Genomic DNA, 17,132 nt, shown 5'->3' on the forward strand with positions numbered 1-17,132 from the left:
CAGGAGTGATAGTCCATGCCTATAGTCCCAGCTACTCAGGAGGCTGAGGCAAGAGAATTGCTTGAACCCAGGAGTCAGAGGTTGTAGTGAGCCGAGATCACGCCACTGTACTCCAGTCAGGGTGACAGAACGAGACTCCATCTCAAAAAAAATAAAAAACATAAAAATAAAATCATCATGCAACCATAAAATTTTAAAATTATAAAGAATTTTAGAGTCTAGCCCCCTCATTTAATAAATGAGGAAACCACTGCCACATATAAAGAAACTTGGAAAAGGGACATTGTTAATAGTAACCATAATTAAACTAAAGCTAAGTTTTGACCTCTATTCCATGGTTCTTTCCACCACTCAACGGATTATCATTAAATCAGTCACTTTCAACCCTACGGAAGATATAGACTTCACAGATCTTATTTCTCCCCTTCCAACCTATGCAGGTAACTTTACTGGGAAAACTTGATTTCAAAAGCCTTAAGATTTTTAGATTATTGATACAAGTAAATCAACCAACTAAAACAAGCAAATACAATCAGCAAAACAAATACAGCTACAAATCCAGATGACTAAGCTTTGGTGATATTTTTATGAGCAGTTAGCCACTTAGGATCTGACTAAAAGAAGGTAGTAACATGTTCCCCACGTGACAATTTTTTTAAATTGCTTTAAAATTCTTCACACCTTGCCTCTGTTAAATCTGCGTATTTATTTTCCTTTATCACCCACATTTTTTAAAAGCCCTCCCTTTAAAAGCAATTATTTTATGGTATGGAAGTTATAATCTGACCTAGAATTTTCCCTGAACCACAGCATGGTAATAGAAACTCAAGAAAATGAATAAAATAAAATTCCCTACCTAAAATAACCTTTACCATCATCTTCTTTTATTTCTAAAGACACAGAGAAGGTAAAGATATCACTGTCAGGAGTCTGGGGTGCAGCAGTGGCTGAAAGTGGGGTCTGCTTGGCAGAACGGCGGAAGGCAGTGGCAAAGCTGTAAAGTATCCGGCTTACCTACAACCAGACATGTTAGGAAATGGGCTGTTATTGAAAGATATAAAATACTTTTTAAATTAAGGCTGGAAGGTTACGTACTTTGGAGAACAATAATTATCTTTACCCCACTTATTTCTTTTCATAAATTACCTAATTTGTTAGGCCTATAAAGCAAGCAACACTAAAAATGGCCAAAGGGTTTTAAAAAAGAAATGGCTGTAAGCACTAGAAATCCAACTAAAAAATAATTTCCTTCATTGTTAGAAACTATCTATAGATATTATAATGAAAACAGTCCTAACGAGTTTTGATTTAAAAGAATGGTTTGAAAATCTGTCAATGTTAGAACCAGAATGCCTACTTAACTCAATCAAAAGTAGCCAACAGGTCTTCTCTGACATTCTTAGTAGTAACAACAAGATTCTGGTTAATTAAATTTTTAGTTAATTTATATTTCGGCCCATCAGGCTAGAATCACTAAAACACTAGCAGAGAATTTCATTTGGCTTATGAGTGACCATAATAAATACCATAATCATTTCAACCTAGTGAGGGCACTGATGAAGTTTCATTTGCAGACAGTTTTCTCCTGAGGACTTACAGCTTCTTGTATTTCACACCGGAAGACGTGTATTCTGAAAAGCTCTGCATTGTAATGACTTTCAGTAAAAGCAAAACAGTCACTTTCAGGAGTTCCATCATGCCCTCTGACACAGAAGAGGATTTTGTAGATAGGGTAGTTTGCTATTTCAGTGTTTGTCTGAGGATCTAAGAGTCTGTTCAGAGACAAAGAGATGATTAGAGGAATTATGAACAATTTGCACCACATTCATATTAAGATGTAAGACTAATTCTTTCTAGTAAGAAGATCATATATTTGGTATGTGGATATTAATCTTAAATTTTAATAGTACGTGGCTTCCTGAAGCTACTGATTACATAATTCCATGGTACTAAAAACTATACGGTATCATGTTTTAGGGAGGCAAACAGAAAGGTATAAACATTATCAATGAGCACGTTTCTTATATAGTCTGCAAAAAAATAACGAGATGGTTAATATATAAATTAAACTACCAAAATATATCACTAAAGCTGTGCTTCTTTTTCTTTTCTTTTTTTTTTTTTTTGAGATGGAGTTTTGCTCATGTTGCCCAGACTGGAGCGCAATGGTTCACTGCAACCTCCACCTCCCAGGTTCAAGTGATTCTCCTGCCTTGGCCTCCGGAGTAGCTGGGATTACAGGCACGTGCCACCACGCCCGCCTAATTTTTTTAGTAGAGACGGGGTTTCACCATGTTAGCCAGGTTGGACTCAAATTTCCTGACCTCAGGTGATCCGCCCACATTGGCCTCCCAAAGTGCTGGGATTACAGGCTTGAGCCACCATCGCTCTAGGCAAAGCTGTGCTTCTAACTATCTCCTTTAAAAATGACCTAATCTGTTTTCAAAAAAATAAAAACCAAAAAAACTGACTTTTTTTTCTCAGACTGAAACAAGCTTTTTTTTGACTCACAGAAAATAAGGGCAGAGTTTATACAAAATGCTAACTCCTCAAAAAAATCATGAATAAAATCAAAAAGATGCCACTCAATAAAAAAAATCAAAGGAATAGCATTCATTCAAAAATCTACTTATTCAACAAATATTTATGTAATACCTACAACATTCCAGACTCTGTTCAGGGCACTAAGGAACAACTATGAAAGGTTTAAAAAGAAACTATGTAATTTCAACACTAAGTGACCAGCGACATTAATGGGGAAAGCCTGAAGGGCCCTGCTCATCATGGAAATAACTAGGAAGGGCATCTAATGCAGGTTTGAAAGCACTTTCATGAAAACTCTGAAAATGTGGGGTAAGACAGACTAGTTTTCTAACTTCTTTTATAGAATTAAAAAATACAGAAGTATAACTTCAGTTAGAGGAATGAATATTGAATAAGAAACATAGAAAAATGAGTGCTAAACAAATTTTATTAATAGTTTATCATTAATAAATACAGTTTGTGACTCTGCGAAATAGTTATTTAAATACTTAAGGGAAAAAAATTACATATACAGATTATTTATTTCACTACAATCAAAAGCTACTACTCTGTTACCATGAAAGTCCAAAAATACTTCTGAGAAACGGATACTCTATATTCTACCGATAAAAGTATAAACTGGATCAATATTTCTAGATGGCTAGTGCCAATGTTATCAGAAGCAACAAAAATGGACAAACTCAGTAAGTTTACTTCTAGAAATTTAACCTAAGGAAATCAGTAGAACACTACAAAGATTGAGCTCAAAGATTCCTATTCATAAATCCCTGATACTCCCATATAATTAAAATTAGCTATTATTGTTCATGCTTTTTTCTTTGAAAGGAAAAAAATCTTAAAATGTCTAGTGTAAGAGATGAGTTATTTATGTATAAACCATTCATGTGTAATCATAAATTAAAATTTTTAATCATATTTACTGGCATGAAAACAGGTTTATGACATAAAACTAAGTATAAGATGGTATGTACAATTCCACCGTTGTTAAAAAAAAAGTTGAGAGTTGTATAATTATGTATGTATATATGCAGTTATATTCATACATACACAGACATATACACATGCCAATATGCAAAGAAGATCTTAATAAGCCAAGATGTTAATTGTATTTATTAGTGGGAGAGTAGAATTAAGACTATTTTATGTGGTAGTTTTTTTTTTAAATAAGCATATTTTTTGGTAACAGGAAAAAAAGTTATTTTAGCTGCACTCATCTGACTATTGAGAAACTGTTTATTTAGCTGATTGATATAGATATCTGATTAGCTATCTGCAATTGTTATTTGTTCTATTAGTATACATAGCCATTTCTAGAGGCTTCTCTGTGCCTTAGTTTTCTGAGCTTTTTTTCATTTTGTTTTGTTCAGACAGGGTCTCACTTTGTTACCCAGTCTGTAGTGAAGTAGCATAATCACAGCTCACTGCATCCTTAAATTCCCAGGCTCAGATGATCCTCCCATTTCAGCCTTCCAAGTAGCTGGGACTACAGGTACGTGCGACCATGAGTGGCTAATTTTTGTATGTTTTGTAAACACAGAGTTTCACCATGTTGCCCAGGCTGGTTTTGAACTCCTGAACTTAAGTGATCAACCTGTCTTGGCCTCCCAAAGTGCAGGGATTATAGGCATGTACCACTGCACCTGGCCAGTTTTCTCATCTTAAAAATTAAGAGGTATACTGGCATAGTTAATATTTACTAATAAATTCTTGTAACTTTGAAACTCAGCATGAAACTCCATTTTGAACTAAGGTGTCAAGCTTGTATTTTCATTGAGGGAACATGGAAAATACAATCTTTCAGGCTGACTCATGTCAATATATTTCATTTATCCCCAAAACATTACATTAAATGTCTAATGTGCTACACATGATTGGAAAAAGTATGAAAAACTATTACAAATGAATAACCATTTTTCACAAAGGTCACAGTGCTCGGAAGACATAAGTGCTAGGTAAATGAAACATTACACAAGTAAAATAATGATTAATATCTTTTTTAGTCACTATTGCTTCTTTCTAATGCAACAGGTCATAGACATCATGTAAATATTAAAAGATTTCAATAAACCAGTCTCACCTCACAATTCCTTCAGATACATTCGGCACTGAAAGGGTAACATCTAGTGAAATCTGACATTGGCTTCTTAAGATGGACATCATCCTTAAGGCTTCCACTTCACTCCTGGGGGCATTTACCGAGGCACAGCCTAAATAAGTTAGTTTACTGAAAACTACGCTGTCTTCATCGGCCACTGGTGTGAAAGGACTTGAAACTTCAGAATCTGAAAGAAACAAAGAATAAGGAAGTGATTATTTTCACTTTGATATTTTGTTGATATGATTAGCAAGTAAACATCTGCAAGTAATAATTAGGGTCTAAAATTAAGTATTAATGAAATAATATCTGTCATACCCTAAAAGAAATGCCCGTGAAAGCCAGAAATCTCACACTAGAACTCTGTCGGAAACACCAAGATTTGCAGGTACATGCTGAGTATCCTAAATTCAAAAATCTGAAACATGAAATGCTTCAAATTTCAAAACCTTTTGAGCACCTATATGACCCTTAAAAGAAATACTATTTGGGGCATTTCAGATTTCGAGTTACTGGACTTGGGGTGCTCAGCAGGCAACAATATGCATATTCCAAAATCCAAAAAAAAATCTGAAATCTGAAACACTTCTGGTCCCAAGCATTTTGGACAATGGATGCTCAAACTATAGTGCTATTAGAGTCAGTCTCAATCAGATTCAGATTTGATTCACTTTTCTGCCTCTTCCAATTTGTTTTGACTTTATAACATACATTCAGGTTAAATATATATTTAGTATTTTTTCACTCTGAAAACTCCTATGATTGTCATCTTTCTAACTTGCACTCTTACAATTATTTCTCTCATTCATCATCTTAGCAACTTCATTACGTTCTCTCAATCCCCTTGGCTTTCCTTTTCCAATAACATCTATAGTTTTAACATCTGCTTTTCCAAATGAGGCTTTAAGCTGTCCTTCTCCTCTCATGCTATGTCGTTCTGTCCCATGTTCTAGTCTTCCTTTTTCAACTTGGCAACTGCTCCCATAGAGCTATTCAGGTCTGGAGCAAAACGTATGTTCACCCAGAATTATACCTCTATTTCTCTAATATTGTACTTACATTCTTTCTTTCTTTGAAAAATCTTTAAGCACTCTGGGGAAATTTTTAAAAAAGTCTCCCTTTGTGTCCTTTAACCATGTTTTCTCTTTGAGTACCACTGAAATACATTTAAATAAGAATGGTACACATATTTACTCCTTTCACATTCCCCTAGATTTAGAATTTGGAGATTCTAGAGAATGTAGACAATGGTTTTGCCTGTTCTAAATAAAACCTAGTACAGGGTGGACACTCACATATTAAAAACAATAACCTTCAGTTATGCAAGCAATGCAGCAATCCTAACCTCCTTGTCCAGGTTTCACTGGCAGGCTCATCTCTGGTTTTTGGAGCCCTACTAATGGCACAGGGTTAATGGTGGATGAAGCGGAGAGCTGATTAGAAAGAGGCCCATCTCCTTCACCATCCAGTTGTGACCTTTTCACAAGCTCCTTTTCCCCTGGCTGGTCGTCCATTGGAGGATCCATCAGTACATCTGCTAGCTCTTTTTGCAGCTGCTGTTCACTTCCATTCCCTACAATCTAAGGGTCACAAATACATGCAATCAGCAAAGTGAGAAAGATTGGCCAGTATTGATTAAAATGGGTTCATATTCTAAAGAAAATCATTAGCATTTCTTTTGATACAAAGATATCTTCTGAATGTTTTTTTAAAAAATAGAATAAATCAAGATCTGCAACAAATAAGGCCGCAGCTGCTCTCTCAATTTATATAGTTTTTTATGAAAAAGTACATGGTGAACTTGAGACTAATATCCAGAAATATATGTGATAGTCTGCCAATGTTATGAAAGTCTTTTACTGTTCCTAAACTAACAATAATTAAGAGATTTGTAATTTTATTTGTCTGATGAGAAATAATGCTTTTAAAAAGAACATCTTAGTGCCTCCTATAGCCATAAGAAAAAAAAGGAAAAATGTGCTTGCTTCCAAAAGATATCAACAGAAACATACATATTTGGCAATACATTTTCACATATGTTTTACCACTCCTGCCATATACAAGTTTCTTGTATTTCTGAGGAAGACTTATATGATATGAACAGGTTCTTAAAGTTCTAAAATACTTGAGTAAAGCTGACATAAATGTATAAAATACTCCTGAGGAATAAAAGCACTCTATTTCAATAATATCAAGTAATTGCATAGAGTCATGATGGGTTATTATTAGTTCCTCAACAAGGAAGCAAGTAAGTGTAAAATCAAGTGGACATGGCCCAATGCCAAGAAAAACCACAGGTGACATAACCCAGTATTGTCACTAAGTGCTTACTTAAGAAATACTAAAAAAATTAACAGAAGAATTAAGTTAGAAAAAGAAAGTCATGGGAAAAAAGAGGGAGTTGACTTAGGAGGCTTTCTGACTAAAACCTAAAAGAAAGTTAAATTGGGCAGGGCTTTGAGAATGTTACAGAGAATGAAGTTTACCCTAGGAAAATTAACGAAGAGGCTAGAAAGCAAAATTCCAATAACAGAGGTGGGAACCTCTGGGCTACCAAGAAATCCAATTCAAACTTTTTTATTGATTCAGGTTTTTATAATTCTATAAACTTCAAGTCTCTTGTGCTTCAAATTATGACTGAGAAAAAGACAAGTGTTTTCTGCTGACATTTTCCCAAGAAAATTCCAACACTTCAACTACTTTTGCCTTAGAAATAAAGACCTCTTTCTTGGCTTCAATGACAACCTCTGTTTCTGTGAATTTCATTTTATGTTTGGAGTTACTCCTAATGGAAGTACAAGTGGGCCAAGTAATTTTAACCCTTTGTTAAATCAGATTCTACACATACACAAGTGCAACTGAATTTTTTTTTTTCAGAAGTTCTGCTTTAAAAAGTTTTTTGTTTTTTTTTTTGGCTGGCCACAGTGGCTCACACCTATAATTCCAGCCCTTTAGGAGGCTGAGGTGGGCAGACTGCTTGACCACAAGAGTTCAAGACCAGCCTGAGCACCATGGTGAAAAACCCTCTCTCTACCAAAAATACAAAAATCAGCTGTGCATGGTAGCACGTGCCTGTGGTTCCAGCTACTGGGAGACTGAGGTGGGAGGATCGCTGGAGCCTGGGAAATTTAGGCTATAGTTACTGAGATCACAGCACAGCACTTCAGCCTGGTTGACAGAGCAAAACCCTGTCTCAAAAACTTTTTTTTGAGAAGAGACACCATATTGCTGTGTTGCCCAGGGTGGACTTGAACTCCTGGGCTCAAGTAGTCCTCCCTTATCAGCCTCCTGAGTAATTGTGAATATAAGCAATGCCACCACGCCCAGCTTAAAAAGTTTTTAAAGCACCTAAAAATCAAACTAAAGCTTAGATTCAATTAGCCTCTTAGTTTTTCAAAACTGGAGAAGAAATACTGTATTACCTGAAGTAAATAAAAGACAGCCCAAATGAACCTAAACTAACTTTTACAAGGGTAGGAAGAAATAACATATAGGAGTAGAGTGATATAGCTTCCCAAAAACAGATGAGAGAAGATACTAGATTCCCTGTTGAAGCAATTAGTAATTACAAGTGGGAATGAAACTGGAATTGAATAAAGACATATTACATGCTATGAAGTACTGTTTTGCTCTTTGGCATGAATTAACCAAAGTCTTCTGTTGGGATAGGCTGCCTATGTTGTAATAAATTTACCAATCACAGAAATGTAGCTAACCCTGAAACAAAACATGTTTATACATTTGTCTTGTGTTTATACATGTTTATCTTGCATTTTTCCCTACTTTATAAATTTTATAAACATAAGAACTCTCTTCAATGTCCTTAACTCTTCCTTAAAAACTAGGAAGAAGTGGTCAGGTGCGGTGGCTCATGCCTGTAGTAATCCCAGCACTTTGGGAGGCCGAGGTGGGCAGATCATTAGGTAAAGAGATCGAGACCATCCTGGTCAACATGGTGAAACCCCATCTCTACTAAAAAATACAAAAATTAGCTGGGTGTGGTGGCGCACACCTGTAGTCCCAGCTACTCTGGAGGCTGAGGCAGGAGAACTGCTTGAACCTGGGAGGTGGAGGTTGCAGTGAGCCAAGACTGTGCCACTGTACTCCAGCCTGGCAACAGAGTGAGACTCCGTCTCAAAAAAAAAAAAAAATGTACACACACAAAACAGCTGATTATTAAGAGTCGTTTAAAAATAGTAACCTAACAAATGCCTTGGATAGTTTTATCAAATACAATATGCAACAATTATGTTAGATCACTCGTAAACGTTGAATCCAATTCCAAATTACTACCTATGACAGTACAGTACCCATACTTTTTTTTTGTTTTGAGATAGAGTCTCGCTCTGTCTGTTGCCCAGGCTAGAGTGCAGTGGCATGATCTGGGCTTACTGTAACCTCTGTCTCCTGGGTTCAGACGGTTCTTTTGCCTCAGCCTCTCAAGTAGCTGGGACTACAGGCGCGCGCCAACATGCCCAAGTAATTTTCGCATTTTTAGTAGAGATGGCGTTTCACCATGTTGGCCAGGCTGGTCTTGTACTCCTGACCTCAAGTGATCCTCCCACTTCAGCCTTCCAAAGTGCTAGGATTAAAGGCGTGAGCCACCACACCAGGCCTACTATGTACTTTAATCAATTAAGTTCTTTTTTAGGTTTAAGGCAGTCAACTAATTTTATCTAAACCAAGCTGGAAAACATTCGGCAGTGTCTTTCAAAGTTCTGAAACTTTGACATGCATCAGAATCACCAGGAGAGCTTGCTGAAACAGACCATTGGGCCCTATCTGAGTTTCCAGTTAAGTAAGTCTGCGTAATGCTTAATAATTTGAATTTCTAAAAAATCCCCAGAACATAGTGATGCTGCTAGCCTGGGAACTACACTCTGAGAAACAGTCTTAGATTAATGATTTTTGACCATGACTATCCAACAAAACTACCAGTATTACTAGGGAGCATGAAACGAACAAAAGCATGTAATACATAGCATGGTATCCGTCACATAGTCAACATTAATACACAGTAATCTTTTTTCAGAAGTTCTGCTTTAAAAAGTTATTTTTTGGCTGGGTGTGGTGGTGGCTCAAACCTGTAATCTCAGCACTTGGGGAGACTGAGGCAGGCAGATCACTTGAGGCCAGGAGTTCAAGACCAGTCTAGCCAACATGGTGAAACTCCATTTCCACTAAAAAATATAAAAATCAGCCAGGCATTGTGGCATGCACCTGCAGTCCCAGCTACTCAGGAGGCAGAGGCAGGAGAATTGCGTGAACCCGGGGGCTTGAACCCAAGATCGCACCACTGCACTCCAGCCTGGGCGACAGAGCAAGACTCCATCTCAGAAAAGAAAGAATAGAATAGCAAAGAATAGAAAAGAAAAGAAAAAGGAACCTCCACATATGATTCTGATACACAACCAGGATTGAGAAACACTGCCTCAGAACAAAATCCCAAATTAAAATGCCAACACAGTATTTACCAGAGGGTCCACATAGGCATCAAAATGATCTCTGGTACTTTTTGAAAATGCAAATCCCTTGACTCCACCCAAGAAAACCTCTGTGCATGGGCCCCAAGAATCTATATTTTGCACTCCATGAGATGTTCACATGTAACAAAGTTTGAGAATCACAGGACTAGGAACTTACACAGTTCATTTATTTTCTAATATGAACAGTTCATCATGATAAAAGGACTAATAGCAAATAATTGTTATTTTTGGCACATGCCTACCTCCACTAGAGAGGCTAGAAAAGTGAGTATTTAGTTTCCAGCTTCCCTTACAGCTATAGTTTACCATATAACATAAATTTAGCCTTTGAGATGTAAACAGAAATTGGCTGGGAAGCTTCTAGAAGACTGTTGCTTTTCCCAGTAAAATAAACAAGCATGACTAGTGTCATCCCCTTTGCCTCTTCTTCTTGCCTTAGAACATGAATATGGAACCATGGTGGATGTACTATGACAATGAGGTGACACAGAACGAAATGTCAGTAAGTCAAGCCAAGCACAGTGGCGTGTGCTTGCAGTCCCAGCTTCTCAGGAGGCAGTGGGGAAGGATCACTTGAGGCCAGCCTGGGCAACATAAGGAGATCCCTTGTCTTAAAAAAGAGTCAGTGAGCCAAAAATGAATGAGTGGATAAAAGAAATTGGGCCCTTAATGGTATAGATCAGAAGTTAAGAAATGTTTTCTCTAAAGGGCTAGATAATAAATATTTTAGGCTTTGTAGGCCTTATATATAGTCTCTCTTGCAGCTACTCAACTCTGACTTTATGGCATGAAAGTGGCCATAAACAATGTGTAAACAAACTAATGTGGCTATGTTCCAATTACACTTTATTTACAAAAACAAAGTGGCAGGCCAGATTAGACCAGCAGGCTATAGTTTGTTGAACCCTGGTATGGATGAACAGGTTAAACAAACTAGCAACTGCTTATCTCCAGACTTCTTCTTACAGCAGAAAAATAAACCCACTCTTAGTAGGGCTTTCTCTTCCTTGCTGTCAATAGCATTGCTAACAGATACCACAATCATCTCTAAAATAAATGTAGTTTCAGGTAAAGTCATGAAGATATGTGGTATTAGTGAAAAGGCAAATATATAGATCAATGGGACAGAATAGAGTCCAGAAACAGATGCACACAAATATGGCCAATTGATCTTTAACTAAACTGTCAAGGTAATTAAATGGAGAAAGTGATGAATAAAACAATGAAGCTGGAACAATTAATCTGACATCCATATGCAAGAACATGAATCTCAATAGTTCATATCATATACAAAAAATTAACTCAAAAGGGATTACAAACCTAAGTGTGCCCTAAAACTATAAAGCATACAGAACAAAATATAAATCTTTGTGATTTATAGAGATTTCTTAGAACACAAAAAGTATGAACCATAAAAGAAAAACTTATGCACCTATGCAACAATCTTGCATGTTCTCCACATGTACCCCAAAACCTAAAATGCAAAAAAAAAAAAAAAAGAAAAGAAAAACTTGAGAACATAAACTTTATTAAAATTTAAAAGTTCTACTCAAAAAAACCCTCAAGAGAATGAAAAGATAAGCCAGACTTGGAGAAAATATTTGCAAGTCATATATGTGATAAAAGACTTATATCCAGAATATATAAAGAACTCTTAAGAAGAAAACAAACCGCCCAATTAAAAAGGGCATTTCACCAAAGATACCTACATGGCAAATAAGCACATAAAAAGAAAATATCACTAGCCATCAGGGAAATAGAAACTATAATAGGATGCCTCTATACCCCTATAAGAATGACTATAGTCTGGGTGTGGTTCATGCCTATAATCCCAGCACTTTAGGAGGCTGAGGCCGGTGACTGCCTGTGTTTAGGAGTTCGAGACTAGCCTGGGCAACATGGTGAGACCCCAACTCTACAAAAATTTTAAAAATTAGCCAGGCATAGTGGCACACATTTTGGTCCCAGCTACTCAAGAGGCTGAGGTGGGACGATCACTTGAATCCAGGAGGTTGAAGCTGCAGTGAGATTTTTTGCACCACTGCACTCCAGCATGGGCAACAGAGCAAGACCCTGGTTCAAATAAAATAAAATAAAATAAAGAGAATGACTAAAATTCAAAACAACTCTGACAATAGGAAGGGTTGGCAAGGATGAGGAGCAACTAGAAAACTCTCGTATATTGCTGGTGGGAATACAGAATGGTCTAGTCACATTAGCCATTTTTTATAAAGTTTTATAAGGTTAAACATTACACTTACCATATGACTCACTCTTAAGTATTTACCCAAGAAAAATAAAAACATATGTCTATACAAAAACCTGTTTGCAAATTATTTTTTTTAGAGACAGGGTCTTGCTGTACTGACCAGGCTACCGTACAGTGGCACAATCATAGCTCACGACAGCCTCAAAATTCTGGGCTCCATGATCTTCCCGTCTCAGCCTCCCAAGTTGCTGAGATTACAAGAATGAGCCACCAATGCCTGGCTGCAAATGTTAATGCATTATTCATAATAGCCAAAAACTGAATACAACCCAAATGTTTATTCACTAGTGAATGGATAAACAAAACGATTGTTATAGATCTGTAAAATGGAATACTACTCAGTGACAAAAAGGAATAAACTACAAATAAACACAGTGACATGGACAAATCTCAAAAGCATTATTCTATATAAAAGCCAGACACAAAAAGACTACATACGATATGACTCCATTCACCTGGCATTCTGGGAAAGGCAAAACTACAGGGACAGAAATCAGACCACTGGTTACCAGGGACTGGGAAGGGGAATAGAGGGATGACTAAGTAGATGCACAAAGGGACTTTTGGGAGTAATGAAAGTACTCTCCATCTTGACTGTGCTGGTCGTTACATGAGAGTTTACATTTGTTAAAACTCAGGACCATACAATTAAGAGGGTTGCATTTTATTGGTGTAAATTTTATCCCAAAAACTCTGACCTAAAACAAAATAGAAAAAGTATGATTTCCACAAAAGACACAATTTGAGAACACAACTGTTCCTTTTTTCTATCTACTCTATAAAAGGTGCTCATCCAGGATTCTGTCTTTGGGATTAACTTTATGTTATAGACTCTCCTGTGCCACTGTATGGTATCTACTCCCAACAACATACAAACAATCCTAAATCTGTATCTACAACCCCTTCAACTGTCTACTGGACAGATACCTTCAGTTGGATACATCAAACTTATTCTCTCCAAAATTTAAGCCACTGATCCTCTTCCTGCATCCTTTTATTATTTTTTTTGGGAGGGGGGCACAGAGTCTCGCTCTGTCACCCAGGTTGTAGTACAGTGGCACAATCTCTGCTCACTGCAACCTCCGCCTCCTGGGTTCAAGTGATTCTCATGTTTCAGCCTTCCAAGCAGCCAGGATTGCAGGCGTGCGCCATCACGCCTGGCTAATTTCTGTATTTTTAATAGAGATGGGGTTTCATCATGTTGGCTGGGCTGGTCTCAAACTCCTGGCCTCAAGTATCTGCCCACCTTGGCCTCCCTGTTGGGATTACAGGTGTGAGTCACTGTGCCTGGCTCTCTTGCATCCTTTTTTAATCAATGAGTTCCACTACCATTCAATCCATGGCCAAATTAAGAATCACAATCCTCCTTGATTTCTCTCATTCCCATAAAACTCACAAATCCTAAAAAAAATTGCCCATTTTTTCCTTCTTCTATCTTCTCTGTATAGCTAATACCTTAGTACAACCTGTTTCATTTTATGTAAGCCTACTGCAAAGTTAGTGGTTTCCCTGCCTTTCTTCTCTCTCTCTTTCATATATGGCCACCATTCAACTTGTAATTGCCAATCTTTATTTATTTATTTATTTTTTTGAGACGGAGTCTTGTTCTGTCACCAGGCTAGAGTGCAGAGGTGTGATCTTGGCTCACTACAACCTTCACCTCCCGGGTTCAAGTGATTGTCCTGCCACAGCCTTCTGAGTAGCTGGGACCATAGGTGCGCATCACTATGCCTGGCTAGCCTTTTCTGTTTTAGTAGAGATGGGGTTTCACCATGTTGGCCAGGATGGTCTTGATCTCCTGACCTCTTGATCCACCTGCCTCGGCCTCCCAAAGTGCTGGGATTACAGGCATGAGCCACTGCGCCCGGCCTATAATTGCCAATCTTAGCTGTGATTAAGCATTGCCTTATTTTTAAATCCTTCCATGGTTCCTCAAGGCCCAAAAAGATAAAGCCCAAATTCGTAAGTCTTTTCACAACTCTGCTCATTCTACCTTTCCAGTCACTTAGTCACAGCAAACTACTCAACTTTCCCAGGACACATCATAAACTTTCAAGCACCCATACTTTGCATGGAGTGTTTCCTTTCCTGGAAAGCATCCTCTCCTCCTGTGTATTCTTTAAGACCAACCTTAACTTCTGTTACCTCCTCTGGGAGATCTTAACCCCTCTAGACAGGATTTAATCACTCCCTCCTCAGGGCTACCATAATATTCACATACATGTTTATTCTAGCATTGCTACTTGTTTTAGAAAATATTTGTTTAGTGAGTCCCTTGAACCAGACTGGGCAGACATTGTTTGTTAAATTATCTTCATATCCCCAAAGCTTCAGATAGTGACTGGGAAAGAATACACCTGAAATACACGTTTACTGAACTGAATGTTAAAAATGCAAAGAATAGAAGCCAAAGTATTATTACTTTAGCCTATTTGGATATTTAATATTCCATAAATTTTGGTTTAATTGTAGCAAGAGAAATCTGAATGAATTTAGCTTTATCTACTAAAATACAAAAACAAAAACAAATACCATAATTTTTCATTATTCTGAGCAAGTGTAATTAAAGTCTAACATTTACAATAAGAATATTGGGCAAGATCAAAAGCCCAGTGCAAAACACAACAATATACTTTATTTTGAAGTCCAACAATGACTTCTAATGTAATTTAGCACAAATATGAAGACAAAAAAAGTAAAACAGATATTTATGAATACTAATACTAAGAATTACGTTTAGATTTGCGTTTATCTCCATGTAATCTACATTAAAACGAAGAAACAGTTCTTTAGGAAACAGTCCTGAATTACCAAGGAAAACAATCAGCATAAAGAGGCCAATTTAGCATTTAGCAGCTACTGTAAACATATGACATAAATGTCTAAAGGGAGGGAGACTGTGTGATGAATCATTTATTTATAATTCTGCCTACATAGCAGGGTGGTACTAAATAAAAGAAATGGGCTCAGAGCTGTTTTGTGGCACAACTCCAAGAGGCACCATTCACAGCATAGATTATTTGAACGGCTCTCACTAGAACTGTTCTGTGTGAAGCCTATGCAATTGAACTTAGTAGCCATACTTGGGCTCCTAAGTGAGACAGATCTGGCTTTGGGACACTGCACTCACATTAACTCTGTAACTGAGAGCAAATTAATATCTGGGAGCCACAACTGTCTAATCTCTAAAATGAGGGTGTTAATACCTATCTTATAGAATTGTTATTAGGTTTCGATAACATTATTGGGCACTTACGTATATTTCAGGCATTGTATCATGTATTTTTTACAGAACGATCTCATTTAACTCTCACATCACAGTACCTAGCAAATAGTTAGCATCCAATAAGTGCTGGTATTCCTCCACCCCACTCTCAGCTCTTTTTAAAGAAACTCTGATCCAACTATTAGAGTTGAGGTTTGAAAACAAACAATAACATAGAAAACAAGTAGTTCTGCTTTTCGTGGCCCAAAAAACTCTAAGAACACACTTACTATTCATGCACAAAAGCAGCATATTGAATAACATTTGTCCTTTCTAAAAGTATCAAATAAAGGCAATAACTTATATGGTAGAATTGGCTACAAGTCTGTTTCCTTGAGAGCAAAACTGAATTTATGGAACCAAAGGACAAAACGTTCCAAAGGCAAAATCCAGAGTCATTTCCTGGTCTCAATTTTCCACTTCTAAATTTAATAGTCCCTGCTTCCTTTCACTGCAACAATACCATCTTGGCCCCACTTGATTTGCCAGTTATACAAAACTACTTCAGGCAGTTTGGGATCCTTTTCTGCGGGATATTTAGGCCCTCAAGAAAACATGTGTAGGAAGTGACAGTTTGTGCTTGAGAAGTCCCTAGACGATCAGAAAATTAAAGATGAATTCCTAATGATCTACAGTTTCCACTGTTTTAATCCTACTGCAGTGAAAACACAAATGAAAATTCTTCAAATTGAGTAATACTGCTGAGCTTCAGTGTAAAAGCTGAACAATTAAGAAGTATGTATGTTACTTATAACTTTTAACATTAAATAACTTCAGCTGTGTCAAAATGCACGACACAAAATAACCAAAGGTCCGATTTGGATATTTGAGGATTTAGTTACTAATCTCAAACCTGCTGACATACTCATTCTGTGATCTTTGTTTAATCAGTAAATTTGTTCATGATTTACTTCATAAACCATGGATGTTCTGATTATCAATCTCTTTATCTTACTGTATGAAGGCAAAACCAAACAACCTGAAGTTAACATTAGGAATTTCTAGCATTACTTTAAAATAAAAAGAGGAAAGAAAAGCAACATATGAATTTATCCTGAAAAAGTCAACTGAAGACAGGCTCAAAATATTTACGATTGTTTCACTAAGTAACAGGATTATGGATGGGTTTTAATTTTTTAATTTTTAAAATAAAGACAGGGTCCCATCATGTTACCTAGGTTGGTCTAGAACTCCTGGGCTCAGGCAATCCTCCTGCCTCCACCTCCCAAAGTGTTGGGATTACAGGCATAAGCCACCATGTCTGGCCATGGCTGGATTTAATTACTTCTCTTACAGCCTGGTTTTCTATATCAAGCAAACATTATTATAATTAAAAAAAAAAAAAAAAAACCACATGACAAGGCTATTTGCATCTTGGGACAAAAAGGAAAGCAAATACAATCAATTCTACTACACACAGTAGTCCTGACTCCATGTTCTTTCAAGCTTCTGGATCTTACCACATGCTACAGA

At 37.0% G+C, this 17,132-nt stretch overlaps 1 protein-coding gene across 4 annotated transcripts in view; it reads right to left on the bottom strand.

Moving 5' to 3' along the window:
- The window catches only part of RABGAP1 (RAB GTPase activating protein 1), a 174,271-nt gene that overhangs the window by 115,082 nt on the left and 42,057 nt on the right, over positions 1 to 17,132 (bottom strand). For 3 of the 4 annotated variants that reach the window (XM_012458174.3, XM_064378169.1, XM_012458173.3), the window contains 4 exons: positions 5,985 to 6,219; positions 4,622 to 4,826; positions 1,598 to 1,772; positions 857 to 1,014 (listed from right to left, as the gene is read on the bottom strand). In XM_012458174.3, coding sequence (XP_012313597.1) covers positions 857 to 1,014; positions 1,598 to 1,772; positions 4,622 to 4,826; positions 5,985 to 6,219 — 773 coding nt within the window. The remainder of the gene's footprint in view (positions 1 to 856; positions 1,015 to 1,597; positions 1,773 to 4,621; positions 4,827 to 5,984; positions 6,220 to 17,132) is intronic. The other variant, XM_012458175.2, reaches the window with a different exon arrangement.

The sequence above is a fragment of the Aotus nancymaae genome, unplaced genomic scaffold (assembly GCF_030222135.1).
Source record: "Aotus nancymaae isolate 86718 unplaced genomic scaffold, 86718_ANA_hifiasm-v0.15.2.pri h1tg000003l, whole genome shotgun sequence".
Classification (NCBI taxonomy): Eukaryota; Metazoa; Chordata; class Mammalia; order Primates; family Aotidae; genus Aotus; species Aotus nancymaae.